This window comes from Chiroxiphia lanceolata, chromosome 23, assembly GCF_009829145.1.
Source record: "Chiroxiphia lanceolata isolate bChiLan1 chromosome 23, bChiLan1.pri, whole genome shotgun sequence".
In the NCBI taxonomy this organism is placed as follows: Eukaryota; Metazoa; Chordata; class Aves; order Passeriformes; family Pipridae; genus Chiroxiphia; species Chiroxiphia lanceolata.
In genome coordinates, this window is record NC_045659.1 from 1996002 (window position 1) to 2009789 (window position 13788).

The 13788-nt window shown below is 53.5% G+C and overlaps 1 protein-coding gene across 1 annotated transcript; it reads right to left on the minus strand.

Annotated features, from left to right (window-relative positions):
* Positions 1-4471: 4471 nt before the first annotated feature.
* On the minus strand, positions 4472-11505 carry COLCA2 (colorectal cancer associated 2). The gene is made up of 6 exons (XM_032709379.1): positions 11502-11505; positions 11073-11154; positions 8649-8766; positions 6984-7047; positions 5317-5540; positions 4472-4603 (listed from the first exon to the last, which is right to left on the minus strand). Exons 1-6 carry the CDS (start codon positions 11503-11505, stop codon positions 4475-4477), a joined length of 621 nt encoding a protein of 206 aa, XP_032565270.1. The 3' UTR covers positions 4472-4474.
* Between the last annotated feature and the right edge of the window lie 2283 nt (positions 11506-13788).

Here is a 13788-nt window from a genome sequence, read left to right on the forward strand (position 1 = left end):
CTGATCCTGCTGCCCTGGGAATGCAGGAACCTGAGGGGAGGGAAAAGGCTGGATGGAAGAGGTCAGGTCAGCCTGAGGAGTCATCCAAGGCTGTATTTCACCTGAGGGAATGGACACCCAAACCAAAACCACAAAGAGGGTTATTCCAAGCTGCTGCTACCCCATTTCTTAGTATTTTGGAAGAAACCCAAAGCAGCTCCCCATGGCCAGTCTCTCACCTCACCCCAAGAAAAGAAAACAGATGCTTTTAAGAGCAAGTACAAGGGGCAGGTTCTCAGCAGCACAGGTTTGGGTGGCTCCTCAGTGCTTCCCAGTGCAGGGATTCCTCTTTGAGACATCTAGTCCAGCCCAATAGAATAGCTCAGAAAACACCTCAGGGTGACGAGCTGAACCCTCACCTGAGCCTGTGTAGGACACACAGGATTCCTTTGGGTCTGAAATAACTTTCAGGCACGTCCAGGGTAGAAAACCCGTGTGGGTCTGTGCACAGCAGGGGCAGAGTGCAATGGGTGAGTGCTCTCCCATCCCCATTCTCAGCTGAGGGGGAGTCTCAAGAGGTTCTTCTTAGTGTTTCTGTGAAATAATCTGTGAATTGCTGTGCAATCACTGGCAGAAGTGGCTCTGCTGGCTCAGCACACTGAGGGGCAGGTGCCTGCAGGGAGGCAAAGCCATGTTTTGCCACCCCCTTGGCAGAGGATGTCTCGACCCCCAGTGCTCCCCCTGAATTCTGGTTTGCTGATTTCTCAAGGCTGCACAGGTTCTTTTCTCTGACAGGCCAGAGGAGTGAAGTGAGGGGCAGATCCCTTAAATCACTGCAGCACTTCCTTGATCCCCCCCTGCCTGACTCGGGGGCGTGGGAGTTTCTGGAGCACTGTCAGTCTCACAGGCCTGAAGTGTTTAAACAACTCCTTAGCAGACTGGAACAAAAGCTCTTAAGAAATGCAGAGATCTCGATTTTCCAGCCCTCCTCTCTGCTGTTTTGCTATTGCTTCCCACTACATCACATCTCCAAACCTGCCAACATCCCCTGAAGGAAAAAAAAAACCAGCCACGTATTTGCATGTGTTTGCATAAATTTGCATATACCTGGGCATAGGCCAGCAAAAGCATGTGCTTTCTTACTTTGAAGGATGTTATAACAAGCCCTGGATTGAGGGATAAGTGTATCAGCGAGTCAGTACCGTGTGTCAAGACAAAATGATCAATAAAATATCCATTTCTTGAACTTGCCGGCGACAAAGCTGCCAGACTGCGAGCAGCACGTGGCGTGTGATGCACCAGGGGACATGTAAAAAAGCTTTTTGCCATCTAGAAATGCCTGTGGGACGACTGGAGTCCTTTTGCAGCACGTGTCAAAAAAAAAAAATACATGTTTTTTTTTGTTTCTCGAGTGGTTTTTCTCTGTGTTGTGTCACCTGCTGTTGGGTGATCAGTGCAGAGCAACGTGGTTGTTGTAGCTGTTTGTAATTGCAGTGGGATTGTCTGGAGTCATCACCACCTCCAGAATATCAGGGAAAATGTCCTCCTGGGGAGGGATGTGGCTTCATTCAGAGTATCCCCCTGGCAGCTGGTGTTGCTGGAGCTGATGGGTGAGGTTTGCAGTGGGAAGAGCCCGTGACAGACACTGGAAGGATTCCTTCTCTCTCCAGGTACCTAAATTCCCAAAGCTCAGACATCAGAGGGCTGCTCTGAAGCCACAACCAACAAGTTATTCATGTTGGCTTTGGACTGGAGCCACCAGACAGCTGGAGGCTGCTGCAGGTAAAACTCCTTTCCCTTTCCAACCAGAGTGTGTAACAAGAAAATCCCTTTTAAGCCTCCCAGGTGTCTTCTGCAGTGGGGGAATTTCACTGGTTTAAACAGTTCACACTTAACCCCTCAATTTTCTGTGCCTGTTTCAGGGGAAATGTGACTTCTCCAGCTGGCAGTGTGTGATATCCCTTTATTTGCACAGTTTATCTCTTCCTACCTGTGGCTTTGGAGAAGTTGCTAATAACAAAGGCTTGTTATCACCAAACAAATGCTCTGAAGTGGCACCATAGAAAAGCTGTCAGTCGGTTGGCAAGCCAAACTTTTAGATCAAATAGTCTGTGCAACTGGTTAAAGAACCTGAAAATAAGAACCTTTTCTTTTCTCTATAACTGCAGGTTATTGTGGAGTTATTCATGGTTTTTGTAAGCATGAGATGATCCTCATTTTTGTGTAAACACGTGTTTATAAAGGCTGGCAGGGCTTCACCTGGCAGGGACTGATGACACACCAGAGTTTCAATAGGGCTGTGCCAGCTCTCAAAGCTACTTTGAACCCTTTTTTATTTGGGAGGGGGGATAAAGGAGGGAAAGAATATGTTCCTCATAGCCAGAAAATGCACACTCAACCTTTGAATGGTTCCTCTGTTGTGTTTTTTTTCCCCTTCCTTTTGTCAACAAGACGTTGTGTCAACAGCCAGCAAGCTTTTACTTGCACTGCGTGTGTGGCCTGGAGCAGTTGACAGGGAGCTGGGGAACAGCATCTCAGACACGTTTCCAGTCTGGGGCATTGCAAAACAACTGGAGAAGGAGCAGCAGGGCAACAGGAGGAGGCTGCAGGGGATGGAGGGCAGTGATAATTAATGGAAGTGTTAGAACCTGGAGACCTTGGTGCATAGAAACATTTTGCTGAAAATATCCTTATCCCGGTGGAGTAGTCAATAATTTCAGAGCAGCTGAGGCTACTAGATGTGGAGGTGAAAGATATCTTGTTAGCCTCTAGCCCTTGATTTCCTTGCTGGAGCTGTTGTGTAGATTTAGGATACTCCTCCCCTTGCTGTGAGATGTATTAACGCGAGCCCTCCTCGAGTGCTTAGTTACCATCTCACGTGCCCTCTGCTCTCCAGAGCATCCCCTTGGCTCTGTCAAGCTCAGGCCAACGTTGCCAGCTCGTGGGGAGGATGTGGTCACCCCATTTCCTCCAGAAGCCTCAGGAATTTTGCCTCAGCCTTATCTCCTGGCTCTTTCACTTTACTGATAAGGGCCTTTGACTGTGGCTCAAGGTGCTCCTGCTCCTCGAGGAGCTGGCACTGAGCAAGGCTTGGAGCAGGCTGGCCCTCCACTGTCCCAAAATAACACCCAGGGGCTGAAGCACCCACCAGCACTGCTAAAATGACACCTACCAGGGTGTCTCTGCACGGGGGTGATCACACCTCGAACTGCTGCAAAGACACAGCTGTTTGTGAGTGTTCTGTGACCTGATGAATTTGTCACTTTGGCAACCTCTGAGATTAATCAGGTAACGGCAGGGGGGAAGGGGAGACATTATTTGAAGTTGTCAAAATATTTTAAAGCATGTTTTGGAGAAAAAACCTGCCACCTTGCATAAGGTAAAAGGACTGGAAAGCTTTTCAGTGAAGTGCAGAAGTGTCTGGAGGAGGTGAACACACAGCTAGATAAATTATGGTTTTGTCTTCACAGGTGATAAGTTTTTTTTCATTTTTGCTGGATTTAATGTGAAAAGATGCTTCTTTCTTTCCAGTCTGGGTGCTCAGCTGAGAAACTGGTGTCTTGGCAATCTGCCTCCCCCAGTGCTATTAAAAGGAGGCGAGACAGAGTCTTAGAAAGGTCTGGGTTTATGCAAGAAACAGGAAATACTCAGGTGTAACTTTCCCATTATCTACTTCAAAAAAAAAAAAATCATTTAGCTGCTGTTCAGTTGATTCTGCTGAAAGGTGCAGAAAAAAAATGTTATCAACAGCCCCAACTCCACAAAGGGCTGCCAAACTACCTCAGCCTCTCGCTTCTCCCAGGGAAGCTGGTGCTGAGCAGCAGCCAAAGAAGTTTGGCAGCGGATTCCACCTCTTTGCAGCTCTGAGGGGCCCTGGGCTTGGGTGGAAAACAGCAGTTTTGTGCCAATACCACTAGGGAACATCATCAGGGCAGCCTGAGCAGAAGCAGCAGGTGAGGAGCTGCAGATCCAGCTCACAGCTCTCCGTGGGGACAGTGCTGGGCTCTGGGTCACACACAGACCTTTTATCTGCTGGAAAGGTTAAAGGGAGACCTTTCGTGTCACTGAGTCTTTGCTCCTCGTGCAGCTCCTCAAAACCTTTTTGTGAGGACAGGGGCAGCACCCTGGATCACCAGCACGACAGAAGAGCACTGACATTCAGCCCCTGAGGAATGAAGAGGCTTCAGCAGGTGCACAAAATCATTTATTTGTATCAAAAAGAGCCGGCGTGACGACGTGTGGGATAAGGCAGCTTTGGATCTCTTTAAAAAACAACAACATCAACAAAAACAGACGAGGGGAGGGGGGGAAAAAAAACCCCACCAGACCACCACCACAACAACATGAAGGAGGATTAATGTAGTGACAGCATGGTGTACAAAAATATGTGAGTAGTGAAGAACAGCCCAGGCTGTGTCAGGCAGCACAACTTTGCATAGTTCATGGGCAATTAATCTGCTCTGGGTGGAGTGGGTGTGCACAACCACAGCCCCCATTAGCTGTAGCAGATGTCCCAGCTCCTGTCCCTCCTGAAGAAGTCCTCGGCCATGGCCAGGGGGGGCAGGTAGTCCAGGCAGTCCGTGCTGGGGCAGGGGAAGCACTGGGGGACCCTGCTGTCCCAGGGCTGGGAGCCACAGGCTGTGCAGCAGCAGGCAGGGCTGGGGAAGGGGCAGGGGGCAAGGCAGGACCACTCCTCCCCGGGGCAGCCGTAGGTCCTGGTGTCCAGAGCAGGGGGAGGGCTGGGGGTCAGCGGGGTCAGAGGAGAGAGCTGGGCAGGGGAGCAGCTGTAGTTCACTGGGCTGGGCAGGTCAGCTGAGCTGGGAGGGCTGGCAGCCTGCAGGGTGAGGGAGAGAGAGAAAAAAAAAAAAAAAACAGGAGAAAGGAAAAAAAGGACATTTCAGGGCGTCGTCGGGGGAATTGTGGGGTGTTTGGGAAATGTGGAGAGCAGGCAGAATTTTCGTGCTGTTGCCTTTCTCAGGGGGGTCTGGCTACCCAGGGAGGTGGTTTGGTCCCTGGGGGTCTAAACCCAAGGGACAGTTCCTGTGGCATCAGTGTTAAAAGGGAGTTGCTCTGAGTTAGACAGGTACTAGCAGGAACTTGGCTGAAAACCTACAGGACCTGCAGAGGGAACATCCCCTGTTCTGCAGCCTCTCTCTTGGTTTGGCTGAGCCTCCCTGTCCTCTGGGAAACCCTTCAGAGCCCACCCAAGCAGCCTGTGTCACTGCATCCCCTAAAAGCAGCCAGATTCCCCAACTGGTTGGCTGCTGCTCTGCCCCAGGACATGACTCCCCTCCCCACTTCCCCCTGTGGCTGTTCCCTGGGGGACACAAAGCTTACCAGGCCCTGGTTAAAGCAGAGAGGGACGGGCTGGAAGGTGTCTGGGGTGTAGTGTGATGGCTGGAAAGCACTGCAGGCTGGCTCCGAGGGCGCATCCGACTGCAGACAGGAATCTATCAGCTGCTCCAAGTAGCTGGGGCTTTCCTCACAGGAGAGGCAGTTGGAAAACTGCCAGGAGGGACAGCAGTTGGGGACAGAAGAGATGGGCTCTGCATCAAAAGGGGCTGGGAGAGAAGGGAGAGCAGACAGGAGCAGGTTATTCAGTGTCACAGAGGGTGAGTTTTGCCCTGGCCAGGTTTCAGTGCTCTCATGTGTTCACCAGCCCTGTGGATTTAGACAAAGGAAAAGGTCCTGTGAGTTCAGGGTGGATTTTCTAGGGAAGCAGAAACCAGGAGGAAGACGCTCAAAACATGTGAGTAACTTGGGAAACTTCAGTCCCCTTGGAAAGAAGCTCTTTAAATACTGCTGGAAACTCTTCTGGCCCCAGGCATTTTGGACTGGGATCCAGATGGAAACTCCTTCAAATTCTTGACCCTCCAGCCTTCCTACAAGTGTTTACAGAGCCAGAATCTTGCCATGCAGTGATTTATGCTCCACAGCCTGGCACAGCCTGTGCCTCACCCATCTCCAGCCACGGGGCAGCTGCATTTGCAGGAAGAAGGGGATCACGGGAGAGTAATTTGCTCTTTTATCCCCCAAACAGCCAGACAGGAGACGAAGTTCTGAGCAGACCAAATGCAGCAGCTCAGGGATAACGTGGCCCTGCCTCCCCACAGTGTTCCTGGCCAAAGGGTGAGTTCCTGGAAAGCTCACAGCAGATCTGGCTTTTCAGCATTATTGTCCTTTCACCCTGTGTTTAAATATGGTTAAAAGCAAAGCCCTGTCCACGTGAAGGGCACAGGTCTGAGGGCAGTGGAGCTGCACATGCAGCTCCAAGGTGGCAGTGTTTGGCTGGATGTGGGGAGGAAGTGGGAAGCACCCAAAATACATAAACTGGTGGAGGCTTTCCAGCCCGAAAAAGCTTTGGTATGTCTCACGTTTCCTTATTAACATAAGCAAATTGATTCCCAGCTATGAATGGTTCAATAATTCCCTTATCCATGCAGTGTGTGCCTTCACACTTGCCCAGCCTTTTCGGTCTCTGGGCTTTGGCTGAGGAATAATTGAAGGATCTGTGAGCCCAAAGTGCTGTTCCCCCACCCCTCTCCCCTTTCCTTGGATATTCACAGGCAGGAGGAGGAAACTCTTTGTGCTGTTGAGAACCTGACACTCCTCTCACTCCTCTGGATGCTGCCAGGAGGGAGAGAACAGAGCAGGAGTCAGCCAAGTGCTCCAGGGCAACCTGACCCTCCGTGTCCAGTGAAACCCAGAGAGCAGAGCCTGGGGAAGGTGATGCCAGCACTGTTATTCCCTGGGGGATGTGCATCCCTTCCTGAAGGGGATCTTGGTCCTTGCTGTGGGAAAAACAACCTGCAGAGAAGAGAGGGTGTGAGAGTGCTCCCGAGGGGGTGAATGTGCCCCTCATCTGCATTCCATGGGCTCCTTTCAGGTGCTGATTGGCTGCACTGCGGGTAGTGCCTGACTCAGCCAAGGGCTGGGAACGCTCCGGGCTCTGGGAAAACTGGGAAGGGAGTGGGATGGGACATGTGCACGGGCTTTGTACCAACCTGGGTGAGGCGGAGACACAGACTCTGAGAACTGGATGCTGCTGCTGCTGCCGCCCCAAGAAACCTGGGCAAAGAGAGAGGAAGGAAAGGACACAGGGGAGAGCAAGGTAAGTCTGGATTTCGGTGTAACCTATTTATGTAAACCTTATTTCCCTCATTTCCACCTGGGAAACTTCCCTGGCGCTGACAGAACATTAGATTCATGTGCATAACGTGATTTTTCCTGTAGCAACGTGGGAGAAGCACAACCCCAGGCTGGTTTAAAGCCCTCGAACCAACCCCATGCTGGTCTGATCTTTCTGCTGCGTTACTGACTCAACAGAGGTTTGCTTTGAAAACTGACGTGTGTTCAAACAAATGCCCTTGAAACAAACGTGTGTTAATTTCCAGGACCGTGAATTCCACGGTGGAAGGATCCCAAAGAATTCCTAGGGGTGAATATTACTGAGAATGAGTAATTCACTAATGACAACTGCAGGTGTCCCCGTGGCTGGGCATCAGAGTGGGTTGCTGTGCTCGGTGCTGATGTGGCTGGAGAGCCAGCTCTGGCACTGCTCCCCACTCCAACACAGCTCTGTGCCCTGTGAAAATGGACAGCCTCGGTTTTTAAGTGAAATTGGAAGCTGAAGGGGACAGATCACCCATTTCTAGGACCTGCTGGAAGTGAGAAATCCACCCCAAAAGCAACGGGAGTTTTGATGCTTGTTTGGGACCAGGATTTCACTCTGCAAATACAAATACTGCTGTCGTTTTGTTTTGGTTTGTTTTTTGTTGTTGTTGTTTTTTTTTTCTCTCAGTTTTAACTCATAGAGGCTTCCACTTCATTTCCTTTATTCCACATGCTCTTGAGTCAGCAGCTCATTTCCCTGGCAACAACTTCCCAGCACACCCCGTGCATTTAATTCATGGCTGTTCTGGGCTGGGAGTGCCTGCAGGATTGACCACCCCTCTCCTCTCTGGTGAGATGTGCAACCAGGCAGACCCCTGGGGTTTTCCTCTGCAGGGCTGCATACACCTTGTGCAGCTCACCGAGGTAACCCCCTGCTCTGCCACCGCTCACTCTTTCCTGTGTGGGCTCCGCGGGTGATGTGATGTGCAAACCAGCGGTGGGAAGTGAAAACCGGTTCGGCTCAGCCCTTGTGATGCTGCCGGGGCTGCAGGGGAGGAGCGACCCGGCATTTCCAGAGCCTGGCAGTTCTGTGCGCTGCTCCCCGGCCCCCTGTGCCCGTGCCCGAGCAGCTTTTTTGTGCGATCGGCTGCAGCGAGGCACAGCCGCTGAGGTCTGAAAGCCTTCTGCAGCTGGGGTGTCACGAACCAGGAAGAAATCGTGATTTACCAGCCTCTCTGTGCAAATCCCTGGAGTGGCTGGAGCCAAAGGCTGGAAGAGTGCGTGAGACAGAGTGTGAGTTCACTCAGAACTCCATCCCCTCCTCTGGAAGGTGAACCTTTCATCCCAGGCCGAGTGATGCTTCGGGAGCACCAGCTCTGCTCTCTCCCTGCACAGATTCTCACCCCTTTAGATCACTGGCTGAATGTTTTTTCCCTGTTACACTCAGGCTTTGGAAGCCATTTGGGCCCAGAGATTACAGTCTTGGCAAAAAAAAAAAAAAAAAAGGAAAATAAACAGAGAAGAGACAAAGCAAACAACAAAATATTTTTACTCACTGCTGAACCAGTTGCTGCCTGTCGTGCTCTTCTCTGCTGCAGTAACTCCTTCACTGTGATCTTTACTCTGACACCTTGATACACCTTGGGCTTTCCTGAAAGAGTTTGTGGAAAAACACTTTGCAGGAAGGGAGAGCAAACAGCAAATCCAGCATGATTTCAGAGTAAAGTTACCGTGATTAACTGGTCACTGTTTAGTCCCTTGCAATCACAGTTTACAGCCCTTTGGAAGGCCTGTTATTCAAGCTTGTGACAAGCACACACTTATGGAAAAGCTGGAGTTGTTAATATTTAGTAACCACACGTTTTATACTTCTCTATCTCCTTCTTCCCCCCTGCCCTTCCTCCAGCTTTCCTAATACCGAGCTCCATCTGCTGCTGCTGTTGAATTTATTTAAATTCCTAACATTTTTGCCTCTCTCAGGACCTGAAAATAAACGTGGGAAGCACTTCATCTGGCAGAGGAAGACCAGGAATTAAACAATGGAAATATGTGGGTGGTTATGCAGAGGGCTAAACAAAACACAAATAAAATGACTGCTTTCACGAATCACTTCTTGCAAAGCCTGGATTGTCTCTTTACTTTGGCCATCCATGTACAACTCCCATTGACTTCAACAAGCATTTAGGATGTCTTTAATCCAGCTGAAAACAATCAGCAATCACCAGGCACTACTCGCTGGGGGATTTTTAGGGAATGGCAAAGAATTTGGTTATCCTGAAAAATCCCTTTCCCTTGCTGTATTCATGGTAAAATACTTAAACCTGTGGCAGTTGTTTTAATCCAAATCACATGACAAGGGGGCAACAAGCCCAGGCCATTCTCTACACCCAAAAAAAAAAAAGCCAGAGCAGGCAGCCCTGAAGGAGCAGGAGTGCCAGGGCTAAAGCTGGCCTTCCAGTGCCACCTCTGGATGGGGAACAGCACCTTCTCCCAGTCACCAGCTGCGCGGTGCCAGCAGATCCTGGCAAGAGGACAGAGCTGGATTTGCAGGTTCTGCCCCCACACCCAGGCAATCCCACGCTGTGGGCACTGTTCCCTCCTGCCACAGCCTCTCCCAGTGCCCAGGGGATGCACGGGGTCCTGCCCAGCCCTCCCAGTGCCCCCGTGGTGCTCGGGGTGGGGACAAGCTGTGACAGGCACACGGGGCTCTCCAGAGAGGTGACAGCTGAGCTGGGGCTGCCTCGGGGGCAGTTTGCTGGGCTGTGCTCAGCTGGGGATTATTCATCTCATAGTTTTGATGTTTTCCTTCCATCCAACAAACAGCAGATGGGGAAGACGAGGGGAGGGAAGGGTTGAATTTTAGGAGAACACCCTCATTGCCAGGCCTCCCTGTAGCCAGAGGGGGCTCTGAGGCAGCAGCTCTCCTGGCAGAGCATTATGCCCCCAGGATCTTGGTTTTCTGGCACCCTGAGGCACCTGCCTGCAGGTGAAGCACCCAGAGCAGGGCTACCATGGGCAGCTCTGTGGCACTGGGCAGGCTGGGCATGGAAGGGGCAGGGAGATGGGCTGGGGGCCAAGGGGCAGGGTGGTGAGGGGGGGCTGGGAGTCAAGGGATCAGGGTGATTCTGAGGGTCAGGGAGAAGGGTGATGGGGTTGGGGGCCAAGGGGCAAAGTGGTGAGGGTGGGCACAGGGTGGTCAGGGCAGGGTGACAAGGACAGGCTGGGAGTCAGGGTGGGCTTGGGGTCGGGAGCAGGGTGGCAGGGTGGGCTGGGGGTCTGAGAACAGGGAGATGGGGCTGGGAGCCAAGGGGCAGGGTGGTGAGGGTGGGCTGGGGGTCAGAGAACGGGGGGGGGTAGTGGGTTTGGGGTCAAGGGGCAGGGTGATAAGGCTGGGGGTCAGAGAACGGGGTGGTGGGGCTGAGGGTCAGGGAGAAGGGTGATGAGGCTGGGGGTCACAGAACGGGGTGATGGGGCTGAGGGTCAGGGATAAGGGTGATGAGGCTGGGGGTCACAGAACGGGGTGATGGGGCTGGGCATGAAGGGGCCGGGTGGCGAGAGTGGGCACAGGGTGGTCGGGGCAGGTGAGAAATCGGGAGCAGGGTGACAAGGACAGGCTGGGACCCGGGGCTGGGGTTCAAGAGCGGCGTGCCCGGGGCAGAGCGTGCGGGGAGGGCACACGGAGGTGCGGGTCCGCCTGTCCCATCCCTCCGCGGGGATCGCGCCGGCGATGGGCTCCCCCCGGCTCCCCCCGACGGCTCTGCCCGCGGTCCCCGCCGTGCCCCGAGCCGGCCCCGCTGGCCCCCGCGCGGGCAGGAGCCGATCCTTCCCCTGCCTCCTCCCTCCCTCCTCCCCGCCCTCCCCGCTCCCTCCTGCCTTGGCACGGCGGCATCGCCTCGCTCGCGGAATGACCCCGGCGAACCCCGAAACGGCCCCAAAACGGGGTGTCGGGGGACAGCGGGGGGGGGCAGAGCGGGGCTTACCGGACATCCTGGGCTGGAAGGGGCAGCACCTCGCCAGGTACCCGGTGCTGCAGCCGCGGTGGCCCCGGCCCCGGCCCCAGAGCTGGCCAAGGGGGCAAGAGGTGACAGGCTCGAAACTGGGGGGCGAAGGGACCTGCCTGCCTGGTGGCAGTGGCAGGTGGATCCCGACAATATTATTGTTTTATCCCTACGGGTATAAGTTTGAGTTTTTCTCTCCTAATGCCAAGTATTTAAAACCTCTAGAAACCAATGATTTGACAATCAATGATTGCGCGATACTTTCAATTTGAATATTCAAAGGCTCCACAAAATGGGCTATCTTTTTGTGAAACCGAGCACATCCCCATCTAGCAGAGGGTCTGGGGGAACAAGATTTGGTGGGGCCACCCCCCCCCACCCTTTGCTTTTGGGACATTTGCAGGGTTTTACCCATCTTTCCCAGAATGAAGCAGATGCCTCGAAACCTGCCCAAGTGTTTTTCCCTCAGATGCACAGGCTGGGCTCCAGCCCTCTCATATTTCATTTGCTACCTGCAGAGAGGACTCTGCCAGGGACTGAGTTGCTTTTTGCACATTTTTTCACGTTTTGAGGCTAAATGCTGAGGGTTTGGGGCCAAAATGGCAGCGGGGCGGGCGGGGTGTAACAAAGAGGCTGCCCTGGGTACCCAGGTAGCTGAGGGTACCTGAACCCCACTTCTTGCCACAGCATTCCCTCCCCCTGCCCAGGTGCTGGGCTCACTTTGGAGTTTATTTGTGCTTTTCCCTAATTCAGACTCTTTGCTTTTGCTGCACAGGTTGGCCTCTCTCTCTCAGGTGCCTCAGCACTGGCCTGCCCTGTGAGCTGCACGTGGGGGGTTCAGTGTGTGTAGGATGAGAGGCTTTGTGGATAAACTACACAACACTCACATACTTGGAGTCTTCAGGCTGAGTTTAAGCTTTTCCCCAGGGACCACAGTCTCTGCAGTGCTCAGGGAATCTCTGGCTGAGGCAGAGAGCAGGCCAGGCTGTTAATGATCTACCAGCAGCTCAGCTTGGCTGCTGTCACAGCCCAGTCTTTGCTTTTCCTTTAAGCTGAACAAATACACTTGAGTTCTGAGGGGAGTGATCCCAGCAGGGAGCCCATTCTCCCTGACAGAGCCTTGTGCCTTAAGGAAACACCAGGCATCTGTGTTGGGGGTGTTCCTGCATGTTCTGGGTTTGGGAGCAGCTCCAGGCTCACAGAGACCCTGCCTTGGTTAGGAGCTGAAGGCCAGAGAGGGTCAGACACTTCCAAGACAGCTCAAAAACCTGTCCCTGCTTCTCTCCCTCAGAGCCTGATGTCCCTGTCCATGGAAACCCCTTGAGGAAGGAACAAGAGATGGTCACTGTGGCTCAGTGGGGCAGTGGGGTCAGCTGTGGTGTGGAACAAGGCTCTGGGCTCGTGCAGGACTCAGGTTTGGGGGCACAAGGGCTGGGTGTGGGGCAAGGAGATCTGCACACACCCTGAGAAGCTCTGGGGCTCCTTGGCTTGCCCTGAACCATGGTCAGGGGTGAGCAGGTGCCACCCCAGGATGCTCCACACCTCTGCTCATGAGAGACTGTGGTACCCACAGACCAAACTGGGAGTAACTGGGCTCACCCTGCCCTATGGGTGTGGAGCAGCCCTGGCTGAACTTTCCCTGTCCCACCAGCAGAAAGGAGGGCATGACCAGTGGGGTGGGCAGAGGTGATATTTGAGGCACGGTGAGCCTCAAATTCAGAGGTTCAGACATTTCCAAGCAGGTCTGAGCAAGGCTGGGGAATCAGGACGCATCCAGAGGGACCCCAGCTCAGGCAGGGTGCTGGTGCTCAGGGCTGGGTGTTCCTGGCTGGCCATGCCCTCTGCCTGAGCAAGGGCTCCCCAGTCCTGGGGCAGCCTGGGCACAGCTCTTGGCAGTTCTGCTCACAGGGCTCTGGCAGATCCCCCTGTTTCCAGGGGCAGTGCTGGCCCACGTTCTCCACACAGAGGTGCCCCCAGGCAGCATGGCATGGGGAGATGCTCTGAGCCCAATCCTGTGTCCCTGGTGCCATTTATGATCCCTGGAATGTGCTGTGAAGGCTCCAAAAGCCCCATTATCCCCAGGATTTGAGGAGGAAAGGCATCTCATCACTTCATATTCCAAGGTGTTGGAATGCTCCTGTTCATCCCCAGAGAGGCTTTAGGTGCTGCTGCTGTGGGCACCAGGCTTGGGGAGAGATGGGGCAAATGGGGTGGCCTCCTCCAGGGGCAAACCCATCGGGATCTGCTGCATCTGTGAGGGTTCCGCGGGGCTCTCGGGTGCGTTTGTGTGTGCAGAGCTACCTCTAGTGGCCACGGGTCCCAGACTGGCCCCGGGACTGGAAACCAGTCGTGTTCCCGGTGACAGCCCACCTGGATGCTGGGAGCAGCCTGCCCTCCTGCCGCGGACCCCGGGAGTGTGTGGATCTGGTGTAGGCAAGGGGGGGACAGCTCTGTGGCTTCTCGAGGGGTGTTGGGGAGGGTGTGTTTTGTGCACTGCAGGCGAAGCCAACCCCCTACAGAACCATTAAATCCTTAAGGCTGGAGAAGCCCCCTGGGAAGCACCTGAGGCCCAAAAGGTGCAGATGTTTTTCAGGCTGTGGGTTTTACCCGTGGCACAGCAGGACTGTGAGCAATGACTTTCACTAGAAGGCACCACTTGGTATTTACAAATGACTGTATTTCTAAACAGAGCACAAAG

Coding starts and splice junctions, on each gene's coding strand:
- COLCA2 (XM_032709379.1), bottom strand. Junction 8,767..11,072: donor CTTCCAGCCCAGGATGTCCG/GTAAGCCCCGCT, acceptor CTTCCTGCAAAG/TGTTTTTCCACAAACTCTTT. Junction 4,604..5,316: donor TCTGCTTTAACCAGGGCCTG/GTAAGCTTTGTG, acceptor TGTGGCTCCCAG/CCCTGGGACAGCAGGGTCCC.